The sequence below is a fragment of the Labrus bergylta genome, chromosome 3 (genome assembly GCF_963930695.1).
Source record: "Labrus bergylta chromosome 3, fLabBer1.1, whole genome shotgun sequence".
NCBI lineage: Eukaryota > Metazoa > Chordata > Actinopteri > Labriformes > Labridae > Labrus > Labrus bergylta.
In genome coordinates, this window is record NC_089197.1 from 32,409,288 (window position 1) to 32,436,000 (window position 26,713).

A 26,713-nucleotide genomic window follows, 5' to 3' on the forward strand; every position below is an offset into this window, starting at 1 on the left:
TCTGTTTGTAAGAGAAGTACATCACCACAGCCTAATGGTACGAGTGACCATCTGATGGTGATGTATTTTTAAAGGATGCCCTGAGCAATAGACAGGACAAATGCATCGTGACAGCAAAGGGTAAGTGGAATTTGTGTGCGTCGGAGAGAAAGACAGAAAAAATAAGAATTAAATAATCTAAGGGAGCCTGCATACATTTTATGGATTTTCCTTCAAAAATCCTTAAAAACTGAACATATCGGATGAAATTTACAATAAATCAGTCTGAAATACTCTATGGACCCCAATCGAAGCCAAATAGCTTGTATACATTTTATGTCTGCATGTGCATCTTACCTTGTTGAGACATCTCCAGTCTCAGGGTGGTGCTATTTTCATCTCTCGTGTTATAGTGAACAGAAAAGCTGAGGCAGGGAGTGAGTAAACTCTCATTTAATTCAACAGAATGAAATTATACAACCAGTGGTTCAAATCATAAACGAATCCCATACAGGCTACATGTTTTTCTCTTGAAGAAAACAGGTTGTGCTTGTTTTACACACTCAGTTCATGGGGAGGTTGAGAAATCACATTATTCTCTCCTTGGAAACGTGGGGGTCTATTTTGGGGTGGGATGATTGCGATTTTGATTCAGTCAAGGCCTCACAACCGAATTCTTTTCAACAAAACATCCAAAGCCTTTAATAGCAGAAATATACTTTTTTTAAACTTTCTTACCAAAATAAGTCTATTCATGTGCTCTTCCTGAGGAGAGACTAAATGGAGCGATACCCTCTGTGTATGTGTGAGGTAACAATGAAAACTACATAATAATTATAGCATTATCACACCATGATCATCATTATTATCATATTTCTGATCATCATCTTTCACCTCGTCCTCGTCAACACCACAAGTCATGGATAAGTCATCTTCATAAAATCATCTGAGCAACATTTGAAAAAGATTAAAGAGTTAAAAGCCAAGCATCATCATGAGGCTGGATATATACTGGTTTAAACAGTACAGTACACCGACAAAAATAAAGACTCAAATTATTAGAAGACGCACCATATATCGTTTTTATCTGTGCATGGCAGGTGGATAAATGTAAAAACTCAGTCCCTCTCTCCTCCTGTTTCTGATTGGTTACCTGATCTCTTTGGTTACCAAACACACAGAAGTCTGGGTCTGCATGCGAGAACCCTCTTTTTTATGAAAAGGAGAGATTAAATGAGTGTCAGATGGAGGAGGAACGTCTCCACCCTCCCTCCAATCTACATCCTTCAGTGTCTGGAAAACAGACAAAGCTGTTTATGTTTGTTTCCTGTTTTTTTTTGTCCTTGAATCTCATCTGCTAACTTCCAAAACCTTCAGACAAGACAGTGAGAGGAAGCGATCGTTAAGTGCCACTGCAATACTTTAAATATTGCTTCAAAAGCAAAGAAGAGAAACAGGAGTGATCATTTAAAGACTTGAATTACTCTCCTTGTCTTCTTTCTTCTCTTCTTTCCAAATGTAAAACTTTCGGCATTCCCTTTTTTCCTTTCTTCCTCTCGCCCACTGTCTAAAAGTCCATGGACATCGAGCGCTGCGGGTCAATAATGGAAGTACTATTACGAGTGCTGTTGCCACGGATACTGAGGGTACCACAGGCTCCTGCCATACCACCACCGATTCCTCCAGCGATGCCACTCGGCCCCGCCATGCCTACTCCAGTCAGACCCACTCCTCCAGACATCCCCATTCCTCCTGACATTGCCACTCCTCCTGCTATGCCCACCGATCCTCCGATCCCTCCTCCCGCGATGCCTGATGGTCCTCCCACTCCCATCGATACTCCACCTGTTGCCCCCCCGCCTCCAACGCCGCGCCCGTAGATCTCACACGGGATTTCCTCAGTGACGCGGTCCTCAATGACTTGCTGGTCGCAGTCGTGAGTCTGTGAGTGCTGCTTGTAGCCGTAGCAGCTCTTCTTGTAGCTGGCCGTGGAGTTGAAAGTCTTCATGGGAGGAGGCTTGGAGAAGTCGTTGTGGTAGGATAGCTCCATTGAGCTCAGGGTGGTGCGGCTGTGCTTCATGCTGCCCCCGCCAGTAGCCACTGAGCCCTGTGAGCCACAGTGGTGCTCATGGACGCAGCGGGACATAGTGGAGGAGCGCCGCAGCTTGTGGAAGCTGTCCAGCTCCTCAGACAGGTCGGCTAAATCTGATGATATCTCCTTGTCACGTAGAGAGAAGAGCTCATAGTGCGGAGGGTCGAAGACCTCCTGGAAGCCTGCCTTGTTGAAAACACCAGGTCGGCGAGCTACAACCTGGAAAGAAGACCAATTCAGACAGTTACACTTTAGAGATTATAAGGAAACAGGTTTACCACATTTAAGTAAGTATTTACAAAAGTGGAACAACATGGGGGAGAATAATTCTCCAAAGTGACTCACAGTCTGTAGACACACATTTTCTACTTTTTTTTCTCGGTGTCTTACTGTGATACTGTTGGTCATACACAAACAGTTTGTGCCAGATTACAGCTTTTGTTGGTACTTTTCTATCTTGGGATATGTGAGTGGTGCTTTTAGCACAAAAAAACAGGACGTAAGCAACAATCAACTAAATCAATTGGCTTAATCCAAATGTCTATTCTCTGGACTGGCACCTCACTGTAAGATATCATGTACACCGTCAGCATGTCAATTCTGAGTGAGAACATGAATATGGATCTAAAGACAATTAGCAATAAAAACAATGAATTTGATATCTACTTCAGCCACTCATTCTTTATAATTCCTGCAACAGTTCAAAAAAGTTGTAGTCTTTATTATTATAGTCAGAAAAAAAAAACATGATGTCGACTCCTTATGGCAATGAATTATGGTTAATTAAATCAGGGGAAGCGTGAAGTCTGCAACTTAAGCAGAGTCTCTGGTAGTCAGCAGAAAGTATGTTTGAGAGTGCTTGTCAAATGTGGTTAAATGTTGTTTGGGCAGCACAGGATATGGCTTGTTAAGTCTATGACTATGCACGACTGGTTAGGTCAATACATTTGTATTCAGCTATTCTAAAATCATCAAATGCGGCCGATGTTGCAATCAAGTCCGATAAACAAATGTGCTTTTAAACATGATTTTAAGGTTTTCAGAGGATTTAAAGGAGCAATAAGTAACTCTGACATCTAGCGTTTAAAATTGGTACTGCAGTCCAAATTCAAAATATTGGAGAGAGCTGTCTCCCTCTGCCCCCTCTGGTTTTGCACGCAGGGTGCCATGTCGTGGACGCTGAAACTTCAGTGTTTAATCAGTTCTGCATTGGTCTTGAAACCTTTCTGCGTTCTGAACCAGTTAGCTTTTCCGCTTCCATCACTGCAACACCTGTTGGTTTGCTGTTTGCCTGACAAACTGAGGGGTGTCCAAAAAGGCCGTGTGGGGGGGGTTCTCTGGTCAAGACAAATACAGACCATTCCAAACCAGAATCCAAACTTAAGAGGAGGACATATTGGCTGCTGTATTGGCGATTTTATGATTTAAATTGGTAATCGTATCCTACTTGTTGGTCCTTTTAGATTGAGGGCTGAGGATTGAGTCATCGTCTCTCAAACGGAAGGTCGAGGGTTCGATCCCCAGCTGGGCAACATGTCCGATGTGTCCTTGGGCAAGACACTTAACCCCAAATTGCTCCCGCTGCTTCAGTGGCGGTGTATGAATGGATTAGTGACTTTTGATGGGTGATACTACATAGCGATCACTACCATCAGTCTGTGAAAGGGTATGTGTGACATGCGGCGTATGTCACCTCCAGGCCGGCGGCCCAGGTTTGAATCTGACCTGTGGCTCCTTTCCCGCATGTCGTTCCCAACTCTCTCTCTTTCCCTGATTTCCGACCCTATCCATTGTCCTATCTCTCCATTAAAGGCACAAAAAGCCCAGAAATATCATCATTTGCTCCCTCTATCTGCTCCATCTCAAGATCTGATTCACAAGACATAAAGTGCTAAAACATATCCAGGTGCAAACACATTTATGAGTTGTCCTGCTCCATGCAGTTTACTCTTTTCTTCTTCATGCATAATGATCAAAATACAGCTCCAGGTCCTTTCTAAAGCCATCGTTTTTGTGCAATGTTTATCGGTCACACCGGGAGAATTCTATTGGAGGATTCAGATATGGTACATTTTTTAATTACAGAAGCCTCCTTAGACAAGCTATTAGAAAATATTGTTGATTAAGGAGTGCCCACTTGGCATTGTGGGAAATTAAGCAAACAGAGATATGGTAGGTTATTTGAAAGTAGCCAAACCAATGAGAAAAAAACACTTGAAACCAAAACACTCCCTATCATTAAAGTCATTATTTTTGATAATTTAGCAAAAGGTGGATTATGTTTTCTTTCACTGTCTCCAGATGTATCAGAATTACTTTCAGTCGTCTCTTCTTTTCTTGATCGATCATCTTTCTTGCTGAACAAAAACTCTACAGCAAATAATAAGTTACCTTTTTCCTTGGCTGCTTCATCTGGACCAGGATTGAGATGATCAGAAGAACCAGCACTATGCCCGATGAGACCCCGATGACAGTTCCATGGGTCTTAGTGATCTGATGAAAAAGCCCCTTCGACCGCTTCTCTGGAGGGGGGAATATAGGAAACAGTAAAGAAAAAGAAAGAAAGACAAACATGCTGAGAAAGTGCAAAATAATTCCACTAACCTTTGCAGTGGTTTTCATCCCATGGGTAGACGCAGTTCTGAACCCCATTGCACACCAGGGAGTTGTTAATACACATGTTGCTGTGGCAGAAGAATGTGTTTGCTGAACAGGGAGCTGCAGGCACGAGAAAATGTACAGAGATAATAGAATTTAGAAAAACAGGAAAACAGTGCTGAGTAAAAGATGACTACACAGTGAAAAGGACTGGGAGCTATTTTGATGGTAATAACAATAAAACAAAAACAACAATAAAGGAAAACATTTAGCTGTAAGAACCTGCAGAGGCAAGAAATAAAAAGCTATGATGCTCTTTCATTTCTTGAATTACTAGAGGTCTAATGGAGACAGTCTGCAGTCCACAGACATCATACATCATCATTTCCTGCAGACACAACATCACGAGGCGATGAGCGGAGAACATGGACGCTTCACTGAGCCGCAGCATACACATCGAAGGAGTGTGAGAAGCAGAAAGGAGAGAGGAGGTGGTAGGTGGGGTAGTTAGAATCTTGAAGTAAGCCGAGGAGTAAAATGGAAAAGATGAAAAGAAATTAAGGGAGTGGGATGGTGGTTGAAATGGCTTTGAGACATCACAGGGCGAACCGGTCTGGCAGGTACCATGAGACCCCCGCATTAAAGTGACTGTTAGTGTATGAAAGCTGCGACGGCAGAGACAGAGACGACTGGTAATTGATGCTGGCTGCTGGGCTCAGGAGATCGATGCACTGCCAGTCAGAAGAAAGAGCTGCTGTGAGGCCGAGGGAAGATGCAGCTGCCTGCCATAGTAGAGACGCTGTGCTGCAGCAAAAACTTGCAGGAAACCTTGTTCTTATTTGTGGTGAAGGTGGGATCGAAATGAAATGAGTGAAATGACTTGTTGAAAAACAGCAGCATAATATTTTGAATGTAGAGAAAATGCATAACTGTACGTGATAAAAAATGCTTTTTACCATTGATCATTAACATTTTGTTGTGGTTGAGTACAATCAAGAATCAGAACTCCCATATAAAAGGATGTTAGCGCAGAATATATAGAAAGATGTATGACATGACAGCCAGCCCAAAAGTGAAGCCAAAACATTTGGAGCTCCCCATACTGACTGGCTGCAGTACATGTCATAAACCCTGCCTCCTCAATGTTAACAGATGGGGGACATGGGATCATCTAGAAATTGAAAATAGATGTTGAATACATCTTGGTGTCTGTGATGAAAATTTGTCATGTGTCTTTCTGAGAATTAAGTTTTGATTTGATAAAGTATGATTGATGGTTCGGTGGATAAATGTGAATCCAGCAGCACTGTGGGCACCAGACTAGCAGAGTGGAGGAGGAATGGTGAGAGGACACATGTCAACACTGACACAAGAGTCATTGAACATTCTGTGATCATGACTGGGGCTTTAAACCGACAAATGGATCTGTTCTGCTGTGGACTGTACCAACCTGAGGGATCTTTGCCTTTCTATCTGTAATTTAAATGACAGTGTGAGGGGGGGGAGGTCGAAGAAGCTGCAGCTCATCTAGCTGGATCCCCACAGCGCAGCGAGTTAGGCTCCAAGCGCACAACAAATACCGCTTTCAACTGTCCAATGTCCAATCCATAGACTCACTTATCTCAGGCTGTTTCCACATATGCATTGCTAAAAAATATTCTAGAAAAATTCAGGACAGCCTGCCCCTGAAGTCTTTGTTATTTGCATATTAACAAAATATCCCTCAGTCACAGCTGGTTTTCAAACCCCACCACAAGTCTTTCTCACCTGTCTATGGCCCAGGCTGTTTGACAAACTGTTTCCACCTTTGATATGCTTTCTTTTTTTGACACACTGGCTCCAGCAGCCACAGACTCTGAGTCTTTATCACAGTTGAAACAGACTGCAGTCTGCTCCACCAGCTTCACCCCTGCTCCGGGGTCCACTGTGATGAGGGCTCTGAGCCTCCATTTCCTCTTCCCCGCAAGCTTCCCCAGCCTCAGGGTTGAATAACTTTGGCAAAGGGACATGGATTGTGTAAGCGTGTGCAAGGCTGTGTTTGAATGTTTGAATGAGTGTGTGTGTTGAATTGTCTGACTCATCTATCTCCCAGTGAGCTTGTTGACAGGGTCGCTCCCCTGACACTGCGATCCCTTCCAAAACGATTATGTCTCTCGCCTTCAACATGTAGCTTCTCACAGGGTGTCAACAATGCTTCATACTCTTACCCAGACCATCTTTCCATACACACACACACACACACACACACACACGTATTGTATTGTATTGTGTCGCAATACATCTGGATCAGACACAATACATCTGGATCAGACACAATATGCCTGGATCAGACACAAGGATGATGGAGTGCGAGAGGAAAAGCTCATCTTGTTCTCTGAGTGACAAAGATTAATGGTTCCCTCTGACCTCCGACTTCACTTCAGTCGCTGACTCCAACCAAATAAAGTTTCAGACTTATCAAGAGACTTCAGGCTTCTTGGAGATGAACTGTGTGATCAGAATTAATGAGGATCCAAATGGTCTTAAGGACTCACTAAGCAAAAAAGAAAACCCACCGTCGCTGGATTTAAAAGGCCATTAAGTCCTGACTGCCATGGTTATGGGTAAGCTGATGAAAACAACATTAGCATTCACTCAGGGTTTGAGGAGTGTGCAGGAGAATGTGGCAATTAATACCTCGCTCCATTCAGGCGTTTAATGAAAATATAACGGTGTGCTAACAGAAAAAAAACCGCTACTTTATGTGCAGCTTTAAAGCAGCATCTGTTTGAAAGTTTATTGTCCTTCAGAAATGATAAAGTGTAAACGTGTAATTGCTTCTAGGAGATCTATAATCCCTACTCAGCTTTCTTTTTTCCAAACAGATAAATTCCTATATTCCTGTTATAAGAGACCCCTAATAAGCAGCGTAATATGCTGTGACAGGCATATCAAGAAATGACTTGATGCTTTCAGTTATTTACAAATGCTGGAGTTAATAATTGCTTTTCTTTTATCGGAGCTCTAAACACGGCTCAATGTAATTAGCTTTTCTCGCTAAAATGACACTTCAATGTCTCTTACTGACTACTGATGCAGACCTGATAAATCATCTGTTATGTGTGCGTGGATAATGTCATGGCTGTTACAGTGAGGTGATGACATACGATGCTTCTCATTTCAATCCAAAGGAGAGAGTAACACAATCAGGATGAGCTGTCTTTTTTTTAACATTCAAATTAAGACTGAACTTCAACAAGCTCATTGAATCAAGTCTATCCGTCTCAATCTGTCTATTTGGATAATTAATCAAGCACAGCTCTTTTATCATGACTTACCAATAATTCAAAACTGACAGTTTGCAAAGGGCATAACAAATCAATCCATAATAGAGGACACCAAAGAAATGTACCTCTTCTTCTTCTTCTTCTTCTTGTTTAGAACACTAAAATAGATGAACAATAATACAGCACATTGCAATGTTGTGATATGAATGTTTCCTTGAGACGATTTCTGCAAGATAACAAATGATATATTTATCCTTTTTTTAAATAAAAGGACAAGATATGACTCTGAAAATATACAGATCCAGAAGCCCCCTCTCTTCATAATATATAAATAGCATTGTAAAATATAATCAATGAAAGATCTCTTTTCTGACTTTCTATTTAGTTCATCTTTGATGTGCATAAATGATGGTGATATGTGGAACATTAACAGGTCTGTCATGTGAAACAGGAGCCTGTACCTATAGCCTTACATGTTTGCATCTGTAACATATCGGGCCACAAACTAACAATGCTATGTTAGCAACTCTGATTTATCAGCCATCACGTTTTCCCTTCACTTAAATCTTTGTTATAGCACTGATCTTTTTAGATAAGGGCCCATCAGGTCAGTATTGCAGATAAATGAAATTGATATGATCATGTTTCTTTGTATCTCTAACTCATCTACAGGTGCCTGAAAATATCTAAATCTATCTATTCATCCATCCATTTTTTTCCACTTACTGAGGTCAGGTCAATGTGGCAGAAGCAATTGCAGTAAATCAACCCAAATCTAATTCTCCCCAGCAACAATTTCCAGCTCCTCCATGGAGATTCCCGAGGCATTCCCTGGCCAGACGGGATGTTTAATCCCTCCAGCGAACTCTGGGTTTACCCTACAGTCTCCTCCCAGAGGGAGGCGTCTAGGAGGCATCCTAATCATGCCCGAACCCCCTCAAAGAACCCCTCCAAGAGTTGCCACCTTAACTTGGAGGAAGGGTTTACATGTCCTGGTGAGGTTCTTCCAAGGTAAAAAAGAATGGGCTACATGTACATGTAGGCGGGTGCCTGGGCTTTCTGATCTCCGGCAGCACAGTGTGTTCTCAAAATCCTCTGCACATTTTTTATATGTATGACCCTTTTGTATTTTGGGTACATGACAGGAATCATACACTAACAATATGATTTTAAGCATCTGTGTTCAATAAAATGTCTCTCTATCATCTTATGAATATGTGACAGATCCATAAACCTCTATACCATTGGATCATCCCAGATAACTGTCTCTTTGTCCTTTGATGGCAAGAGACAAAAAATGGGAAGTCTAAGAAACAGCACTAAGTCAGACCTCATGTAGAATTCTGCCAATGAAATCACTTTTGCCAGATGACTGAATGAAACAATTCAAGAGAAATGATGGAACAGTTTAGAGAAACAGGGTCCAGGGCGAGTTGTTGTAAACATTCCTGGCACTCACGGTCAACGAAGGAGGTGAAGAGCATGCGGAAGCGGCTAAGTCGGCTCTTCTCATCGGCCCACATTCGTACTACTCCAACGCCGTTGTCCAGCATCACGTCGTTAGCCACGGTGCTGCAGAACTTGGCCTTGAGGTTCTCGATGGCACTGCTGCCATCATACACAGCCACAAAGTTTTTCTTGCACTCATTCGAGTGCTCCATCTGATAATCCATGAAACGCAGGTAGATCTGGAGGCACATATCACATTCAAATCAGATGTTTAATGGAAATCAGTTAAACATACTAATGCATACAGTCTTTACGCAGGCAAACACGTTCAACAGTAAAAAGTGATGCAGATATTTCCCACCAATACTCAGAATCAAATAATGAAAAGAATATGAATCAAAAGCAGAATCCTGTGTTGAGGGCTTCCTGCCAACCTCTTTAGTCAAGCACATTGGAGAGGAACTGGTAAAACACTTTGGAAGATGGATTGATGGAGATAACAATGTTTCCTTTCTTTGGATTTAATGTTGGACTTCTCATGCTTTTAATTGAAAGCCTCTGCACATATGTCGCAGGAACAACTGCAAAGCCGTTGGCGCCCCTAATTCTATTAAATGCTCATAGTAATGCAATAATAAAAGCATGGGGCGTCGGACATCCTAGTGGGCATGTCACGCACAACATGTTCAGAGACTATAGTGTAGTCCTTGTTGCAGTGGCCCTGGGTTCGAATCCAATCTCAGACCTTTGCTGCATGTCATCCCCCACTCTCCCCTCCTGATATTTCCTTTCACTCTTCAGCTATCGTACACATTGTGTGCCGTCTCTTCAGTCGATTTGATGTTCTCGTAACTCAAGTTGCTGCCATACTTTCCATCCACAGAGCACTTTGATGGATGCAACATTGGGATTTGTAGTTTTTACTGATTTTTAAAGATAAAGATTTTCCAAATTCCAAATCCTAGGCAGTAAAGGTAAAATTGTCCAATAAATAACCTTAAAAAAATAAGTAATGCAAGCATGCATCATGTAATAACTGGCAACTTGGGAAAGTCAGTATTTTGACATAAATATGCTCGTCCTCCATATTTAAAAAAAAAACATTTTCCTCAACTCAGGGGCCCAAGGTGTGATCAAAGAGCTAACAAAGCAGCTAATGTTGCAACATGTCATGTTGTGCACTTACTACGTAAATGTAAGGCTTGTTATTCATTGTAAATTCCTTTTTTTAATCACATTTCAACATTTGAATAATGACACAACGTATGTTTGAGCCTGTAAGAAGTTAAATGAGTACTTGTATCTAAGTCTTTTCAGGACAAGTATCTGTACTTCTAGTAGAGTAGATAATGTGTGTTCTTGTGCCACCTCTGTGCAGCAGTTAAGTAGCTGCTCTTATGCCTCCGCTAAGTGTGTTGCTCTGTTCCTTTTGCTTCGTTGAGCTAATATCTGTCTGGGCAACTCAACGCGGCGGCTAAATTCAGATCGTCATCACTGCTGCTTCTCCCTGCACATATAGGACCAATTAAATCAATGTTTGTGCGTGTCTGAGAGACATGAGCTATTGCATTTGTCAGTCATGCATGAATGTTTATAGGTGTATGCATAATATTACTTTGTATACATATTAAATGTGTGAGTATTGGTGATTGCTTACAGTACCATATAATGACAATATTATGTATATTGTGACTGTAATTTGTGCATCTAAGGTTTAATTCTGAATTATATTTGCATGACTTCTTGTGTGTGTGTGTGTGTGTGTGTGTGTGTGTGTGTGTGTGTGTGTGTGTGTGTGTGTGTGTGTGTGTGTGTGACCACATCATGGTCAGTGAGTAGCACAAGAGCATGCTGATGACTCATTCAGTTATGTGGAAGAAGCAGAGCAGCAATGAATCAAGGATAGGTGGGCCATGGTTGTTAATTCAATGGGTTTTTTCATATCCAAATCAGAACACATCACTGAGCTTTCATTCTTGGCATGAAAACACACTTATGAAACTCCACAGCTGTATGCTATAAATACTAATTTGTTGGGATTTATTTTTCCCATGATGGCTTTTGGTGTATTTGCTCTGCTCACAACCATTATGTGATGAATTACAGTTGTCACAACTGGAGGGTTTTTTTCCCCCAGTGACTGCCTCTATATGGATTCATAATAATCATTTACATCAGAGAAACTACTGAATAACAGACAGCTCAGAAAAACATTGAGACTACTGCAAAAATATGTTTTTCTCTGGCTCTGCTATTTTACTATTTATAGTTTTGTGTTCAACTAAAATTAACATTTCTGTTTTATTGTTCACAGCATTTTTCCTAAATTATCATTTGTTTATTTAAATACAGAAAACAACAACTCATTTAGATAACAATAAGATGCAGTATTTATAAGACCTTGAATGCTGCAATGGAAACAAGTTTGTCTGAATTTTTGAACAACAGATTATGAAAGTTTTCACTTCAGATAAGAAATCAGTATTTGGTGGCTTAATCCTGATTTTTTTTTAATTGCAGCTTTTCTGCGTCTTGGCAGCTCTCCACCAGTCTTAGAATGATGTTGACTTTATGCCAGTCTTGTTACAAAAATTCAAAAAATCTCGGCTTTCCTCCGATTGTCTGGTGATCACTTAATCAGAATCAGAAGAAGAAGAAGAAGGTGAACCTGTGTTGACATTTAACAGAGACTGGAATAGAGCGGCTTCCATGCATGAAGAGATGCTGATTTAGGTTAAAAGCTGTAGAAGCTGTAATTAGATTTAGATCTGCCTAGTTGCCTGTTTCCTGAATGTTTGTGTAGCAGAGCAGATAAGATTGTTATATTCAAATGACACCTAAGCCAATGCTTTAATCTGAAGGAATCTATCGCAGTTTTTTCACAGTGGGAAACAAATCTGCTGTGCAGGTTGATACATGAATTTGTGCCGAGGCTTCACAATGAGAGATGTTCCCTCTCTTGTTTGTATTCAGAGCATCATTATTTATCTTCTGATTCTTTTTTTGGACGACTATTCAGATCTATTCTTGGATTCTTGTGTGCGTCACCACTGAGATGAGATTTCATCTCATTTGTCAGGTAAAAAAAAAAAATTAAAAAAACTTGAAGCAGTTATTTGCCTTCAAACTGATTGCAAAAATTACTAAAAAATAGCACCCGAAAAATAGCTGATATAAACACTCTGAGCTGGGATGTTCAACAAGATACTTTATGTGTCGTAAAGCAGGAGAGCAGGATTGTGGATGATTCAGGTGAAAAACACAAATATCCCCGAAGGAGAAAGAGAAGTCCTTGAATGCTTTTACAAATCTTGAGATCTGAGGACGTTTATGCATTTTATTTTATAACAACATTAAAGTAAACAAGAAGAAGAGTTTTTACCGGTTATGAAACATGCTAAAGTTGACAGGATCCGCAAAGTTACCTAGTATCATGTTTTGTTTTTTACTCATTTATTTAGTATTTTTGTCTGTTCCTGTTTTATTTTGTACTTACCCTTGTCTCTGTCTTTCAGATCCTGCTCCTCATGTTTTCCTGCCTTGAGCCTCCCTGCCCTGATTGTGCTCACCTGTGTCTCGTTATCCCCTGATTGTCTGTGTACATATATCCCTATGTTTCCTCCCGCCTGCTGCCAGTTTGTAGTGTGTTCCTGTGTGTCACCTTGTTCCAGCAGTTTTCTTAGTAGACTTATAGTGATTTTTGACCGTGCCTGCCTTACTGTTTTGCCTTTTGCCTTTTGCCTGCTCCCTTTGGATTTGTTTGCCTTGAAGAATTGCCTGCCTGTGTACCAACCTGGACTGTTATTAAACTCTGCTTTTTCCTGAACTCAGCCATGTGTGAGTCTGCTTTGAGTCCCTGTCTCTATCTGGTTCTGATAAAAATAATGCCTCTGTATGACGCAGAAAGCAGAACACTTCATTGGCTAGCTGGTTCTACAGTTTGAACTTAGGAAGCATGATAAAGATTTCTGTTTGGCGGATACTTCACACACTCCAGGACTGGATGAGCACAGAGATAAGACGGGCCTTGTCACACAGGGGCCTCCAAAAATCCAGTCCGAAGTCGCTTTAAAAAGTGCTAAGTTGTGCATTTGTTCCTTTTTTTTTTTTTTATATATATATATTTAGTAAAAAAAAAGTATTTAGTACTGCAGTTGCTGATTTCAAACATCTGATACCAACTAACCTCAAACCTACATTTCAAAGCATATTAGGAGAATTAATGGCGGTTGTAAAAAATCTTGTAAAATAGAAAAGGCTCATCTAGCTTCAGGGTTTGGTTTTGTCTCTTGGTTACAGAATACCACATGGTGGAACAGAGAGGTGCTACCTCTGGAGATTTCAGGCTCCTACCCTCCCGAACGAGTCTGACAGCTTTTATCTGTCAGGCCTTAAAACTATCCCACTCCCATGATCCCCTTTTACTTCTGTTGGTTGAAGATGGCTTTAATAGTTCGACGTAAAAAACCTTAAAAGTTCATATAATGACGGCCTGATGTATTTAACCGTCTTCTGTATCTAAAATAAACAAGTACCCATCCACGTGCCTGTCTCTTTGTGTGTTCTGTAGCAGTGTTATAAAGTACTTCATCTTATACATCTTAATACATCAGAGACATGAACTTCATTTACAAATACTTTTTGGTTCTGATATGAGCTTTGACAATGCTGAACACAGAACATAAACACACTGTTCATTTAGCGTGCGTGCGCGTGCTCTGGCACACCCAGCATGTGAGTCACACAAAACAACAAAAAACATTCTTTAATGTTTGTTTTACAGTTGCAATGAACAAAGTTTCTTGTTCTAAATCCACTCTGATCCTGTATTTGATCATGTCTATAAACCCCTCTATTTCAGCCCTGCTCAGAACAGGCTGTTTCTGTGTCTGTACCTTTAAATATGTAAATGAGTTGTGTCTGACCACGCTGCTCCATAGGGGATGTGGCTTTGGGTTTCTTGCTCCATGACCTATTGTTAGTTGTGGAAAGGCAGACTCAGAGGGCAGAACAAACACCTAGCTGTGGGAGTGTCACCCATGTAGGGGAGGGGTTACTGCCCTTTGTGATGTCATGAGGATGGACTTTTCTCAATTGTTTTTTTTTAGACAGACTAGGGCATATATGAGTGTAAGAAAACAGTGGTAAAGTGTATTTTACATTATGTGATCTTTAATGGTTTTGAATTTAGAAGTCATCTAAACAGAGATCTAACCAGACCATTAATTATAGTGCCATGTGTAGCATCTAAATGCCATGTGTAGCATCTTTTCTGATTGTTGAAATTGTGTCTGGTACTGACCTTAGACTGAGGAGGAGCCCTGATGGTCCAGATACAATCCAGGGCATCACCAGGCTTCACTTTCTCTTCCTCCTCCACCTGACTGGATCTTATGACCCCATCCCATCCACCGATTTCAAACTGACAGTCTATGGAGAGACGGGGGAAATGTGGAGGAGAGGTGAGAAGAAGAAGAGACAAAAAGACAGCAAAGGAAGAAAGAGAAATGTAGAAGACAGGAGAGGTGAGAGATGGGTCACATGGAGGTAAAAAAAAAAAAAAAACATTGAGAGAGGGAGTAGACGGAGCAGAAGATAAAAGAGAGAAGATGAGGGGAGAGACATGACAGAGAGAGGGACAGATGAAGGGTTTTATCTTAAGGAAGAAAGGATTTAAGTTAGAATTGAAGTGAGCACAGTGGATTAGGATTAAGGACAATAAGGAGACGGAGGAACAAAGGCAGAAGGACAGGAAGGAACGAGCAGGATAAAAGGGGTGTGTTCCTTTATGTATTTAAATCTGTGTATGTTTGTGTATGAACATCCTTTCACTTTATGTTTAATTGTGTGCTTGTCAAGGTACATTTGTGCATTCAGCGTTTACGTCACAGGCAGAGATAGCCTCCGGTAAGCTTCTGAGCGCAGAGGAGCTCTTCAAAAGGGATCCAACAAAAAATAAAACAGCAAAAGAAGTGAGGAGCTTACCTGGGATGGGGTTTAGCAGTCCGCCCACGTGCAGATGGAAATCAGGGTCTGAAATGATAAGATTGGGGAGGCACATTACTCTCAATCCACAGTACAGAAATAGGTAAGCAGAGAACACAAGATAAGATCCCATTAAGGCAGGCGCGATAAAACACAATGGGGTCTGTTATCAGCCAATATCTGCCGCATGATGGGAGACTCTGATTTATAGGCATATTGAGTTCAGATTTAGGTGACTGATGTCAAATTTCAGTCTGAAAGAGAGAAATAAAACTGAAGGAAAGTCGACACCCCATAGTCCAGCTGCAGGCGAGGGACAAGGTGTCAAAAATATTTTTTGGTTTCCATCTGTAGTCCAAGAACAATTGCTTTATTTATTTTTCAACATTAATGCAGTAGACAATGCCCCGGGGAGAAGCAAAGAGGTGAAACCCATCGACCTCAATGAAATCCTCAAACTATTGGCTATCATCTTTAACCCTGTACACAGACATGAAATTCAGCAGATCATTTGGTCATAGATGATCTCTTTTAATCTAATTTCAATGACAATGACAATTGTCTCATCCATTTTTTTCCAATATAAATGATTATACAGTATCAGTGCAGTAACACTAACACAGCAAGTGCAGTTTTATACAGTACGATATTTGCACTTTCCATTGTACTGCAAAAATCTGCACATCTGAACATCTCCTCCATTGCACGTATAAACATTTTTTTCCTCAAACGTCTGTGTTCATTATTCTTGCATCAAAACCCCATGTCAAACTGTTTATCCAAATGTTGTTTGCATGAATCTGTGTGAGTTATTTAAAGTGTAATGTGCTGTGTACGTGTATGTGACTGTATGAGTTTATACTGCATTATGTGGATTCCGCTACATTGTTGTAGTTTCATGGTGCTGAAAAAGAAGCAAGATAAATGAAATAAATGCCCCGTTGGAACTCTGCTGTTTCCACTGATCGAGAGAGCTGCTACAATCTGTATCTGCCTTTGCCCCCTCTGCTTCCTACCTGCAATAAAGGTGTATTTGATCCGGAAACCGAGGCCTTCCAGCTCCTCATCGCTGGTGAACTTGATCCACATGAAGCGTCCAGTGGATGTCACCAGGCCAGGGTTTTTCCCCCCACAGAAGCGATCAATGAGAGGCGAGAACCCAAATGGCCCATCACGGATCTCTATGTGGTCGAAGCGGCACTCGAATGATGGCTCGATGTAGTAATTCTTATCAAAAGCCAGCTGAATCCTCTGTCTCGGGAGAGCTTTAACAACAGAGTGTGAAAGAGAAAGGAAACAAAAGACGTAAACACACAAAGGGAATACGATTAAATCTTTTGTGCAGGACAGAAACAAATCGAGATGCTTTACTGCAGCATGAATCAGGAGTGGAGTCAAATCTAAGTTCATCAGGATTTGAAAGTTGAGCAGTTGGGCTTTTACCCCTCACGCCTCCAGATGACACTGTGGAGAGCAAACTTTTAAAAAGTTGTCTAATATTAAGTCCAACTACGCCACAGAGATATGTGTTCACATATTCACCTAACCTTGACTATGTCTGTAAATCTAAGGAGCGTGTTGCATGTGTGAAAGGAGTTAATAAGCAACACTTCTGACTTTGTGTATCTGTTAAAGTCATGCCTTGTATGAAAAAGAGAAGCTAACAATCACTGCTGTTTACATGTAACATTTACATGAAGGTGCATTTATGTATTTGGATGCACAATAAACACACATATATGAATACACCCCCCCCCACACACACAGACACACAAACAGAAGCCCGAGTCTGACATGTCAGCATCTCTGAGTCAGTGAATCCAGAACATTGCAATCACAGCATGAATTCACTGGTTCATCAGTCACGCACATCCAGAGTGTGTGTGTGTACTGAATGGACAGAAATGTTTAATAACATCACCCCCCCCCCCCCACACTGAGGAAATATTTAACAAGGGCAATTCCTGCCTGTCTGTGGAGATGAATCATGCTAAATAAAGATGCTGAGGGTGGGAAGTGGGGCTCTGAATCATCTCTGGCATGGGGAAGCAGAGCATGCCCCATTAGAGAGAAAAAAAAAAAGTGAGGTCAAGGGCGGTGCATGTGTGTGTGTGTGTGTGTGTGTGTGTGTGTGTGTGTGTGTGTGTGTGCTACAGTTTGCAAGTGAAATAACATACAGTAGCTCAAATGAGTCCTTTCTCTCTGTGAGTTTGTTCCACTGTACTTTGAACCGATGTGTTTTATCTTTTGCACTTGCTTCTTGTCTGCCTGCACTTCCTGCTTGCTGTGTGTTCACTCCCTGGTATGAGCAGCTTCATTTACACACACACATTTACACAAAAAAACAAAGCTTGACAGTGAAAGACAAGAAAGTACAATCACTGAATCCATCGAGCTGATGAAGCAGGGGACACGGCTTTAATCAATGAACCTCTGTAACCGCAAATTATGATGACAAAGCTTTCTGATGAGCATCGCTCTGTTGGGATGAGAGAAAGAATAAAAGGCTTTAAGGGTTTAGATACAAATATGACTACAAGCATTACAATTCATTTCTGTTCACCAGAGTTAGGAAGTAATATACAACAAAACATTTAGAATGTAAGTACAGTTTTAGATTTCTCTACTTTAGTACATCTCTATAATAACCTTTTTACTTTTAGCACATTATTTAACAAACATATTTGTAGTTTCTTGTATTGACATGATCTTAACAGGCTTGTTACTTTAGCTGTACTAAATGCATTGAAGGGAATCTTTACTCTTTTTTCTTTTTGCACTCTAACTTCCCATCATCAAGACAGATTTCAGCATAAAGGGATGGGAAAACATCAAAAAGAATAAAGTTTGACATATATGTTAGTGCATTTCATGCAGATGTAACAGATGTAACAGATGTAACAGGAGGACAAACATGTAGAAAAAGATGTATTGAGACAAATCTTATTAAAATTGTTTAATGAAAGGCAGCTGTCAACAGGTGTGTCTTCAACCTGGATTTAAAAGAGCTGAGAGTTTCAGCAGACCTGCAGTTTTCTGGGAGTTTGTTCCAGATATAGGGAGCATAGAAACTGAACAAATAATTAACATTAACTATGTTTAAAGTTAAAATCACTCTGATGAAGAGTGTCTTACTACTCAAATCTAAATCTACTCTGACATCTTCAGAAATGTTGCTGGTTCACATTTCATCCATAGATCACATTCACTAAGATTTATAACTTTAACGCTGCACTGTAACTTTTAACTCTTTATTTATTTTAATTAATTTCATTTTAATTATTTTTATTTGAACATATTTTCAGATTTAATAATTTCAGTGATTTTTAAATGTTCTATTTGAATGTTTATTTTCTTTCCTCTGTCATGATGCTTTTTGATGTCTTGTGTGAAGCACTTTGAATTGCCTTGTTGTTGAAATGTGCGAGATAAATAAACTTGCCTTGCCTATTTTCATTATGTCATGTAATTTAAATGAAGTTAGAATCATCTTTTTCAGTATCATATCATAGTGTGAGTTCATATCAGAACATGAACGTTGTCAGTAAAGAGGGGAAATATTTTACACAAGCATCAGTACTGCTACATAAGTAAGCAAAAAGTGTGCCTCCCCCCCTCTTTTCTGCACACACCACTATGCTGCCTGTGATGCTGTCACAGCTTATTCATCAGCAGTAAGTCTGATCATGATTTGTCCACAGGGGGAGCCCTTGAGCTGTGTGTAAAAAATCTATTCCCTTACTACAGCAAGAAAAGCAGCAAGCACACATCTCGTCTGCATGACAGGCAGTGCTTCAACTTCATGGACAAACAGTTCATCAATTTAGTTTGACAACACATCAACTGCTATCCCAGACCTCGTCTCCTATAGCTGCTAATGATGCTTTCCATTAAGTCTCCCCAAATTGCTGATGGAAATGATGTTTCTGGTAAACACAAAAAGTGTTGACAAGGACGCTTGCATTTCTGGGACATGCTCCCCAACCTCAGCTGTGCAGCAGATGTTCATCTCTTTTTATGTTTTCATGCAATAGCGTGCGTCTTGTGACACACCCTGCCAATAGAGATGAACGCAGCCCTCCTCTGATTAGAGCAGAAGTCGAGGGATACCTACAATGACTCGCCACTCCCCATCATTTTCAAAATGTTTGTATCTGTGGGGTGAAACAAACTCAAGAGGATGGCTCATTCGTAAAATGTCAGGCTGATTGCCCGCTAGCGCAGGAACAGAAAATCAGATAGGGGGAGGTTATATAAAACAATGTCAGTCAGACTAATAACATTCGCTGAAGGAGGCAATATGCTGAGAGGCGGGAAACTGTGTCAGCTGTTCTGTCGACAGAAGATGAAGCAGCCTGCGTTACCTTCCAGGATGTAAACACACTCCTTGTTGGGAGGGTATGTGTTCGGGTAGTTTGGTGAAGTGAACACTCCGCCATTGATGTTGCGGACCCACGTGCCACAGTCGTTCTGGTTGGGGCTCTGGCTGCCATGCTCGCTCGGGGGATCTTCAAGCAGAGAGGAGGAAAACAAATGAACAGATGGGTTATTGAGTCGGGGGATCAATGAGGGAATGATTGGAAAGCAGGGAAAGAGGAGGGAGGGTTTGCAGAGGAAAGAGTAGGAAGACAATAAAGATGGAAGAAAGGAAGGATGCAATAAAGAAAAGAAGCGATTCAAGCTTTGATCATTTCTATTTATTTCAGACAGTGTCCGTATTGTTCGGAAAAGCATTAATGGGAAAGAAGAGAATGATCTTACCTTTACTTCTCTGTGCCAGAGCGAAACCCTCTTCTATCAGAAAGAAGAGTAACCACGCTGCAAAACAGAGACACAAACACATCAGTCACAGCTGACAGAATAATGAGTTTACATGTTAGTGTTCAACAATGAAAAAATAAAAATAAGTGTTTAAGTTCAACTGCAGGATTGAGTCCCCTTTGAGAAAATGTCTCATTAATATGTAAACTTTAGGATTAGGTTAAGAATTGCAGGAGAAAGGAGTACTATATACTGTATATATAGACATGTGTAGACATGTCTTTATGCAAGCACATCATTGTTAATATGAGGCATTCAGGAAAAAGCAATATTGGAAAATCATTGCAGAGATCCAAGGCTGACATTTTAAGGACTGACTTAAAGTTTCAAACTTTTGACCACAATCTTTAGAGTTTCAAATGCAAACCATCAGACTGCATGAGAGACATCTAGAAACTAATCCTCTACAGTCCACCATTCATCACCAGCACTAGGAAAAGAACAAAATCAGACATTTTAAAGATTTTTAGACTTTAAATTGTCGGCAAACAGTGACGAAAATGTTCTTATAGCTTCTTCAAAAACTTCCTACCACCAAAGAAACCATCTCATAAGAGACACAAAAGCAGAACATTCTCCCAGTTAAAACTTGAGTGGTCAACCTTTGAGAAGCAAGTACTTCATCACTGAATGTCAGAGCTACTCCGCAATCTCAGGCATCCCCCCCACCTTCCTCCTCACTTTAGGTGCAGTTTGTGTTTTTATTTTTTACTTGACCTTTATTTAACCAGGTAATTAACCCACTGAGACTAAGATCTCCTTCACAAGTGGGATTTGGCTAAGAGGTCACCCTTGCCACCTTTAACCACGTTAAACCAAAACCTTTAAAAGTTGTTTCTTGTGAATGACTTGGTTTGTGCACAGTCAGTTCACAGGAAGAGTGCATGCAAGAAGGTAATACAAGCTTTTTTTTTAGAGAGAGCATTTGATTGGTTGATTGCTTTTGGGATTTACAGACAAAAACTGCCCTATAGGTTAAAGATCTCTTTATTTTTCTGTTAAATAATTATTTATTAATTTGAGTTTCGGCTTAACACTCAATGGTCCTGGATTGAAATACAGATTTATTTTCATAGAGTGTAGCAGACGTACAAAAAGTATCAGTGAAGGAATTTTGAAAGAAGTAAAGTTATATGAAACAATATTAGCACTACTCTTTTAGTAGTAGATATTGCAGGGGGTAGTGAAAGCTTTAGATGTCCAACAGCAGCTGTATGTTGGGAACTTCTACCTGCTCCAGCTAACAGTAAAAGCAGAAGAAGTAGGAGTAGAAGTTGATTCATTCTTCTACTTTTATACCATCAACCACTCCTCCACGCTACAAGACTCCACCCTGCTAATCTGCAGCCTCGAGGTGGCAGAAACATAAAAGCGTTAGCAGAAAAAAAAGAGCCTCCGAGGCTTACATTGCTGATGAGCAGACAGGCGTTTGGGCAGAACACGGCTACACACAATGGGTGAAATATGTTGCATTACAATGATATCTGTGCAGAGGGGCTAGCATGTCACAGCTTTCTGACACTGCCTCGCTCTGATAAGCCCCCGTAGACCTGATCCCCCACTGAGTTCATAATAGGTTGGCTCGCTCACATCGCATTAAAGAGCGGGCATGAGGCTGGCATGTTGCATAAAGGCACCCAGGAAGAAAGGATGGAAGAGAGAGAGGGGGGGGGGGGGAGAGAATGCGTGGTTAACATTCGCACCAATGAGAATACATGTTTGAATGGACTCATTTTACACACACACGGTCCCCAGGCTGCAAGATCATTATTACTTCTACCTCCATTATCTCACACTGAATATGGTAGGTGTGTGTATGAACTACCAAGGGCACATTTAGAGAACAGACCACCCAAACTAAAAAAACAAATAAGAGAGCAAGCTTAAGGCTCTCGCTGAAACACCTTTAAATTCATGAAAAGCAACTCATTAAATCTCACAGATAGCAAAAACACTGTAAACTGCTCCACAAATTGAAGGCTCTCAGTTGGAAATACTACGACAAAGACTCTGTAAGAAACATTTTAGGGCCACAGTTGTTCTATAATTCACATTGTCATTTGTTATGTCTTTTGTCACATTATAAATAAATCAAAATCTGAGAAGGGGATGCAGCCATTCCCTCTTCAACACCGAGAATAGAACTTGAGAATGTTTAGACAAACACACAGCCTTCTACTTATTCAAGTTAAGGAATATTTCAGACATTTGAACATCCCAGTAACAGGAGTGTCATCTGACCTCTGCTCATTTTAAAGAGTGAGAGGAGAAATTACCCTGGGTCCAGCCCTGCAATTCTAGGTCATGTCATTTCATTTTTACATCACTTCTCACTTTAGCCCAGTGAATCTGCTCTCTCTCTCTCTCTCTCTCTCTCTCTCTCTCTTGTAACTGACTAGACATCAATACAATCAGAGGTCAACACCACAGTCTTTTGCAACACAGGATTAAAGAAGTATTGTAAATATAATGGCTGATAATGTGTCATTTTCCTGTCCGATTATAGAATTATGGCCTTAAGCATATAGGCTAAAAGACGTAGGCCTACTGTGAGGGACAAACATAACAAGGTGATTTAGCAAGCTAACGCTTAATTGGACAAGTCTACCACAGTTTAGCTAATTTAGAAGCTTTATGCTACAGAAAAGATTGAATTAATGTAGGGTGAATTAGCCTAATGTGGGACAATCTTTTGCATTTTAGACTTCTGAGATATATTGCAACATGAAGCTGTACATTAAATCCACACCCAGTACCACTCTGAAATCCCCAGGATGTCCCCTAATCAAACCCAAAGAGAAAATCCAGTTATCACACTCTTTAAAGAAATAGTATACATATTAGTGCCAAATTGTCTCGGACAATCTGCATTTCCTAATGTGGGACACTGAAAAGGCGATGTTAAAAGGCCTAAATCACCTTAATTCAGGTATAAAAACCTGTCACACTCAAGTCTAAAATGTGCAATACCATATTCTGTAATTTTACCACTTACAATGTTAATGGTGTTAAAAAACACTAAAAAAGGACTATAATAGTTTTGATGCATTTTGTAGAAAGACAATAGGTTATTATATCATCATATCTGACATGCAGGGAAAGCAGAATGTAATGAACATGTTATGAATTAATTTATTTAAAGAAATGCAATGTTACAATGTTAAAATGTTAAAATGTTAAAATGTTAAAATGTTAAAATGTTTCTATCCCATACGTCTGTCCTGAACAAAATCAATTCTTAGTCAACTAACACCAATACTATTTTGTTGACTAATTGATTAATTAAAACAAAGAAAGACGTCACTGCTAAATGTAATAAGAGATCGGGTACCAAAGGGAAAGTTAAGACTTCACCTGTGTCTACTTAAGAGCCAATTAAGACCTTTCAGTAATTTAATGAAGGTGAATATCCATTAACAGTTAACTGTGCCGTTACACTGATATATTTACTATAGGCTACCTGTTAAACCACACAGCCACTGCTGTATACTGGACACTGAACGCATCAGGAGGTGTTGCAGCCGTGTGCTGCGGCACGCGCCTCAGGTGTTGATGGCGCGAGACAGTCACTGAAGCAGAAGCATGCACGCACACAGGCGGAGAGGCTATCGCGTGTGCAGGACCACAGACGTCAGTGTGTTGCTCTGAACTTGAAGAGCTTAAACATGGAGCAGAAATAGATTTTTATAAGCTCGATGAATAAAGGCTGCAGTGTTCATATTTTTTTTTTAAATAACGCAAGGACATATAAAATAAAGGGAACATATGCCAACTTTTAGCCACATAAAAAACCTCAATACTTGACTTCAGAGGATTTATTGAAAAGGATATGTGTTCAGACGGTCATAACAGATAATGCTCCTCGAAGGTTTTATCGCTCCTGCATTGATTTCAAATAGTTTCTGACCTTTGCTGTCCATTATAATCATGAAACACGATCATATTGCACTCACGTATAGGCTGGTGTGAACAGAGGCACACCTCACAGTGCCCGAACTGACTGAAGACAGGAAAACCACTCTGGTTTTGGTCCCCTTTTTAGCCTACATTACGCTCAAAGGGTCCAGAATATACAGGATGTGTATTGCAGTAAAAGAAAAAAAGACTCATTTGTGTCCAAAATCAACCGTGAATGAACCTAACTGTTAAGGCTGGTTTAGTTTAGTTTTTCATCTGGCTTTGGTCAGTGTAAACTATCCAAACCTGATCATCCTACTCAGAAGAAGCTGTCGGGATTTTGCTGAATCTTAGGAAATAGGAAGCAGACCAGGAGATGCTGGAGATTTGATGAGTGGATTATAAATCAGTGATAGATGATAAAGTCAATTAGTGTGGCCAATAAAACGGACGATTTTGCAATAAAAGTCATAAGAGGGCACGTTGATACTAAAGATGGACTAAATAAATGGCAGGAAAAAAAGATGTGTCAGAGAGGTGTATGCATGGATTTACCTGAAATCGCCCTGCGTGGTGTTAGTTTAAGAGAAACACGGCTGATATAAGAAATACTAAGGAAATCCAAATGTTCTGCAGCTATTTTATAATGACTGATTGATTAATTAGCATACGTTTGAATTGAAATCACTTGCATGTAAAACTATATAGAACTATAAGAAATAAACAATAATTTGAATCCCAGTTTCAAATTAAAATGAGCTGTTCTATCAGCCCAAGGCGTTTGTTAGGTCTTGACGCGCCACACGGATGATCGGGCAGCTCAACTCACCTCTGTGCATCTCCTCTCCCGATGTGATTCCAACCCAAAAGCACCTTTCTAAAACCACCCTCCTATTCCGTCCATGTCAGGGATCCACCGGGCTCTTCACAAAATCCAACTTTTCTCCGACAACAGTAAATCCATTACGCAGAGGCACGCTCCAACAGAGAGTGTGTGAGAGAGATCTTCTTCTTCTTCTTCTTCTTCTTCAGTGTGTGATCCAGCAGCGAGCCTTTTAGCCAGGCATCATCACCGTGAACAGCCTACAGCCTCCAACACGACCACAGCCGAGATGACATGTGGAGGAGGGAATGATCCAGGACGCGTATCCAAAAGATGCGTATGGATGGATGATGGATGAAGAGCGACTGAGAGAGAGACACACACACACACACAGAAAGAAAGAGAGAGGGAGAGATGGAGGAGGAAGAGGAGGAGGAGGAATGTGCGCCTGTCTGCTCTCCGTCCGTGTCTGAACTAAGAAATGCTCCTGAACGAGGCTCATTTAAGCCGTGGGCGCTGCTTACATCAATGAGCGGCTTGTCATGAGTAGCGTCAAGTAAGAAACCATGACGGATCCCCGTTTCCGGTGTTTCACAATGAAACCTCAATCATAATATAGTCACAACGAGAATGCAGATATTCAAAATAAAATAAAAAGACACAATTTGCACTTGTCAAGATATATTGTGGTTGTCTTTTTCTTCTTTTAATTCTGCCTTCTTATCAATGCCCTTTTCATATTACTGTTTGGAAACATCATGCAAATTAGATGAGCATAATGCGTTTATATAAAAGCTTGACAGCTGCAAGATGCTCCATTCCGAGTATCTTATCACTTATTTCATTCCACACTGTGGGTAACTCACAATTTGTTTAACATTTCTCTTGAATTTGTTGGATTGTCCAAATCCTTCTAAAAAAAACAACAAAAAAAACATCCAGTGCTGAGGTTATACAATCTGAACTGCATTTGTCAAAAATGTCTTCACTAGTAAAACATAATAAAGTTATAATCGAATGATCAGAATACTAAGGCTGACATGTACATTTATATTACATGGTAGGTATAGAGAACACTATCTTTAAGTGGTGATTATAATCATGGAGAAATGTGAAACAATGAAGTTAAGAATGAAGTTTCAGTTTAGTGGCAATTATTATTGCATTAGTGCATCAAATCTGTTTTCTTTCATTTTGTTGTTATGAAGGCAAAATTCAATAATATGATTAAGGCCCAATACGTTTGTCTTAGTAAGTTTATTGTGAGTATTCTACCGATCGATGGGACTCTGACATAGCAGTACTGCAAGATGAAAAAAATAGTTATTTACCATACAGTTGAAGGTAAAACAGAGTCTATGTTACTCTCCAAGAACTTCTTCAAAGCTCTGTTATTAATTATTTAAGGCCCATGAACTGCACTCATTCTGTGAGAAAACACCGAATGAAACAGAAGTCACAAACCTGCACTGACATAGGCTACTGTGCTTTTATTTCTAAGGGCAAAAGATCTCTCTTCCGGTATTGGCTCACTTTATGTAGCTTCACACAGCTTGTCTACTTGCTGTAACACACTCTTTGCTTTCCATCAGAAATGAGCCTATACACTCATGCACACACACTCATGCACTGAACTATCGGTTATCAATACTGTAACCTCCTGCTTTGCATCAGTAGTGATCTGCTTATAGGCTACAAGCTTAAGACAGGCTTCCTCTCTTCATGCATTATTTAGCAGACTAGCTGCTGAAGTGGGGTGCTGAGCCCAGCGGGGAGCTTATAGGAGCCTCCAGGGGTCCTCTA

The 26,713-nt window shown here is 40.4% G+C and overlaps 1 protein-coding gene across 1 annotated transcript; it reads right to left on the reverse strand.

Moving 5' to 3' along the window:
- Positions 1-416: 416 nt before the first annotated feature.
- Positions 417-25,383, reverse strand: LOC109986637 (neuropilin and tolloid-like protein 2). Its single transcript, XM_020637404.2, has 10 exons — positions 24,917-25,383; positions 20,131-20,187; positions 19,734-19,877; positions 16,386-16,634; positions 15,370-15,417; positions 14,687-14,814; positions 9,395-9,623; positions 4,676-4,789; positions 4,463-4,593; positions 417-2,290 (listed from the first exon to the last, which is right to left on the reverse strand). Exons 1-10 carry the CDS (start codon positions 24,924-24,926, stop codon positions 1,547-1,549), a joined length of 1,854 nt encoding a protein of 617 aa, XP_020493060.1. The 5' UTR covers positions 24,927-25,383; the 3' UTR covers positions 417-1,546.
- Between the last annotated feature and the right edge of the window lie 1,330 nt (positions 25,384-26,713).

Bases quoted from the DNA above. Each gene is read 5' to 3' on its own strand.
- LOC109986637 (XM_020637404.2), bottom strand. The intron at 4,790-9,394 runs GTGAGTGCCAGG...TCGTGCCTGCAG, and splicing joins CTTCACCTCCTTCGTTGACC to CTCCCTGTTCAGCAAACACA. The intron at 4,594-4,675 runs GTTAGTGGAATT...TCCCCCCTCCAG, and splicing joins GGATGAAAACCACTGCAAAG to AGAAGCGGTCGAAGGGGCTT.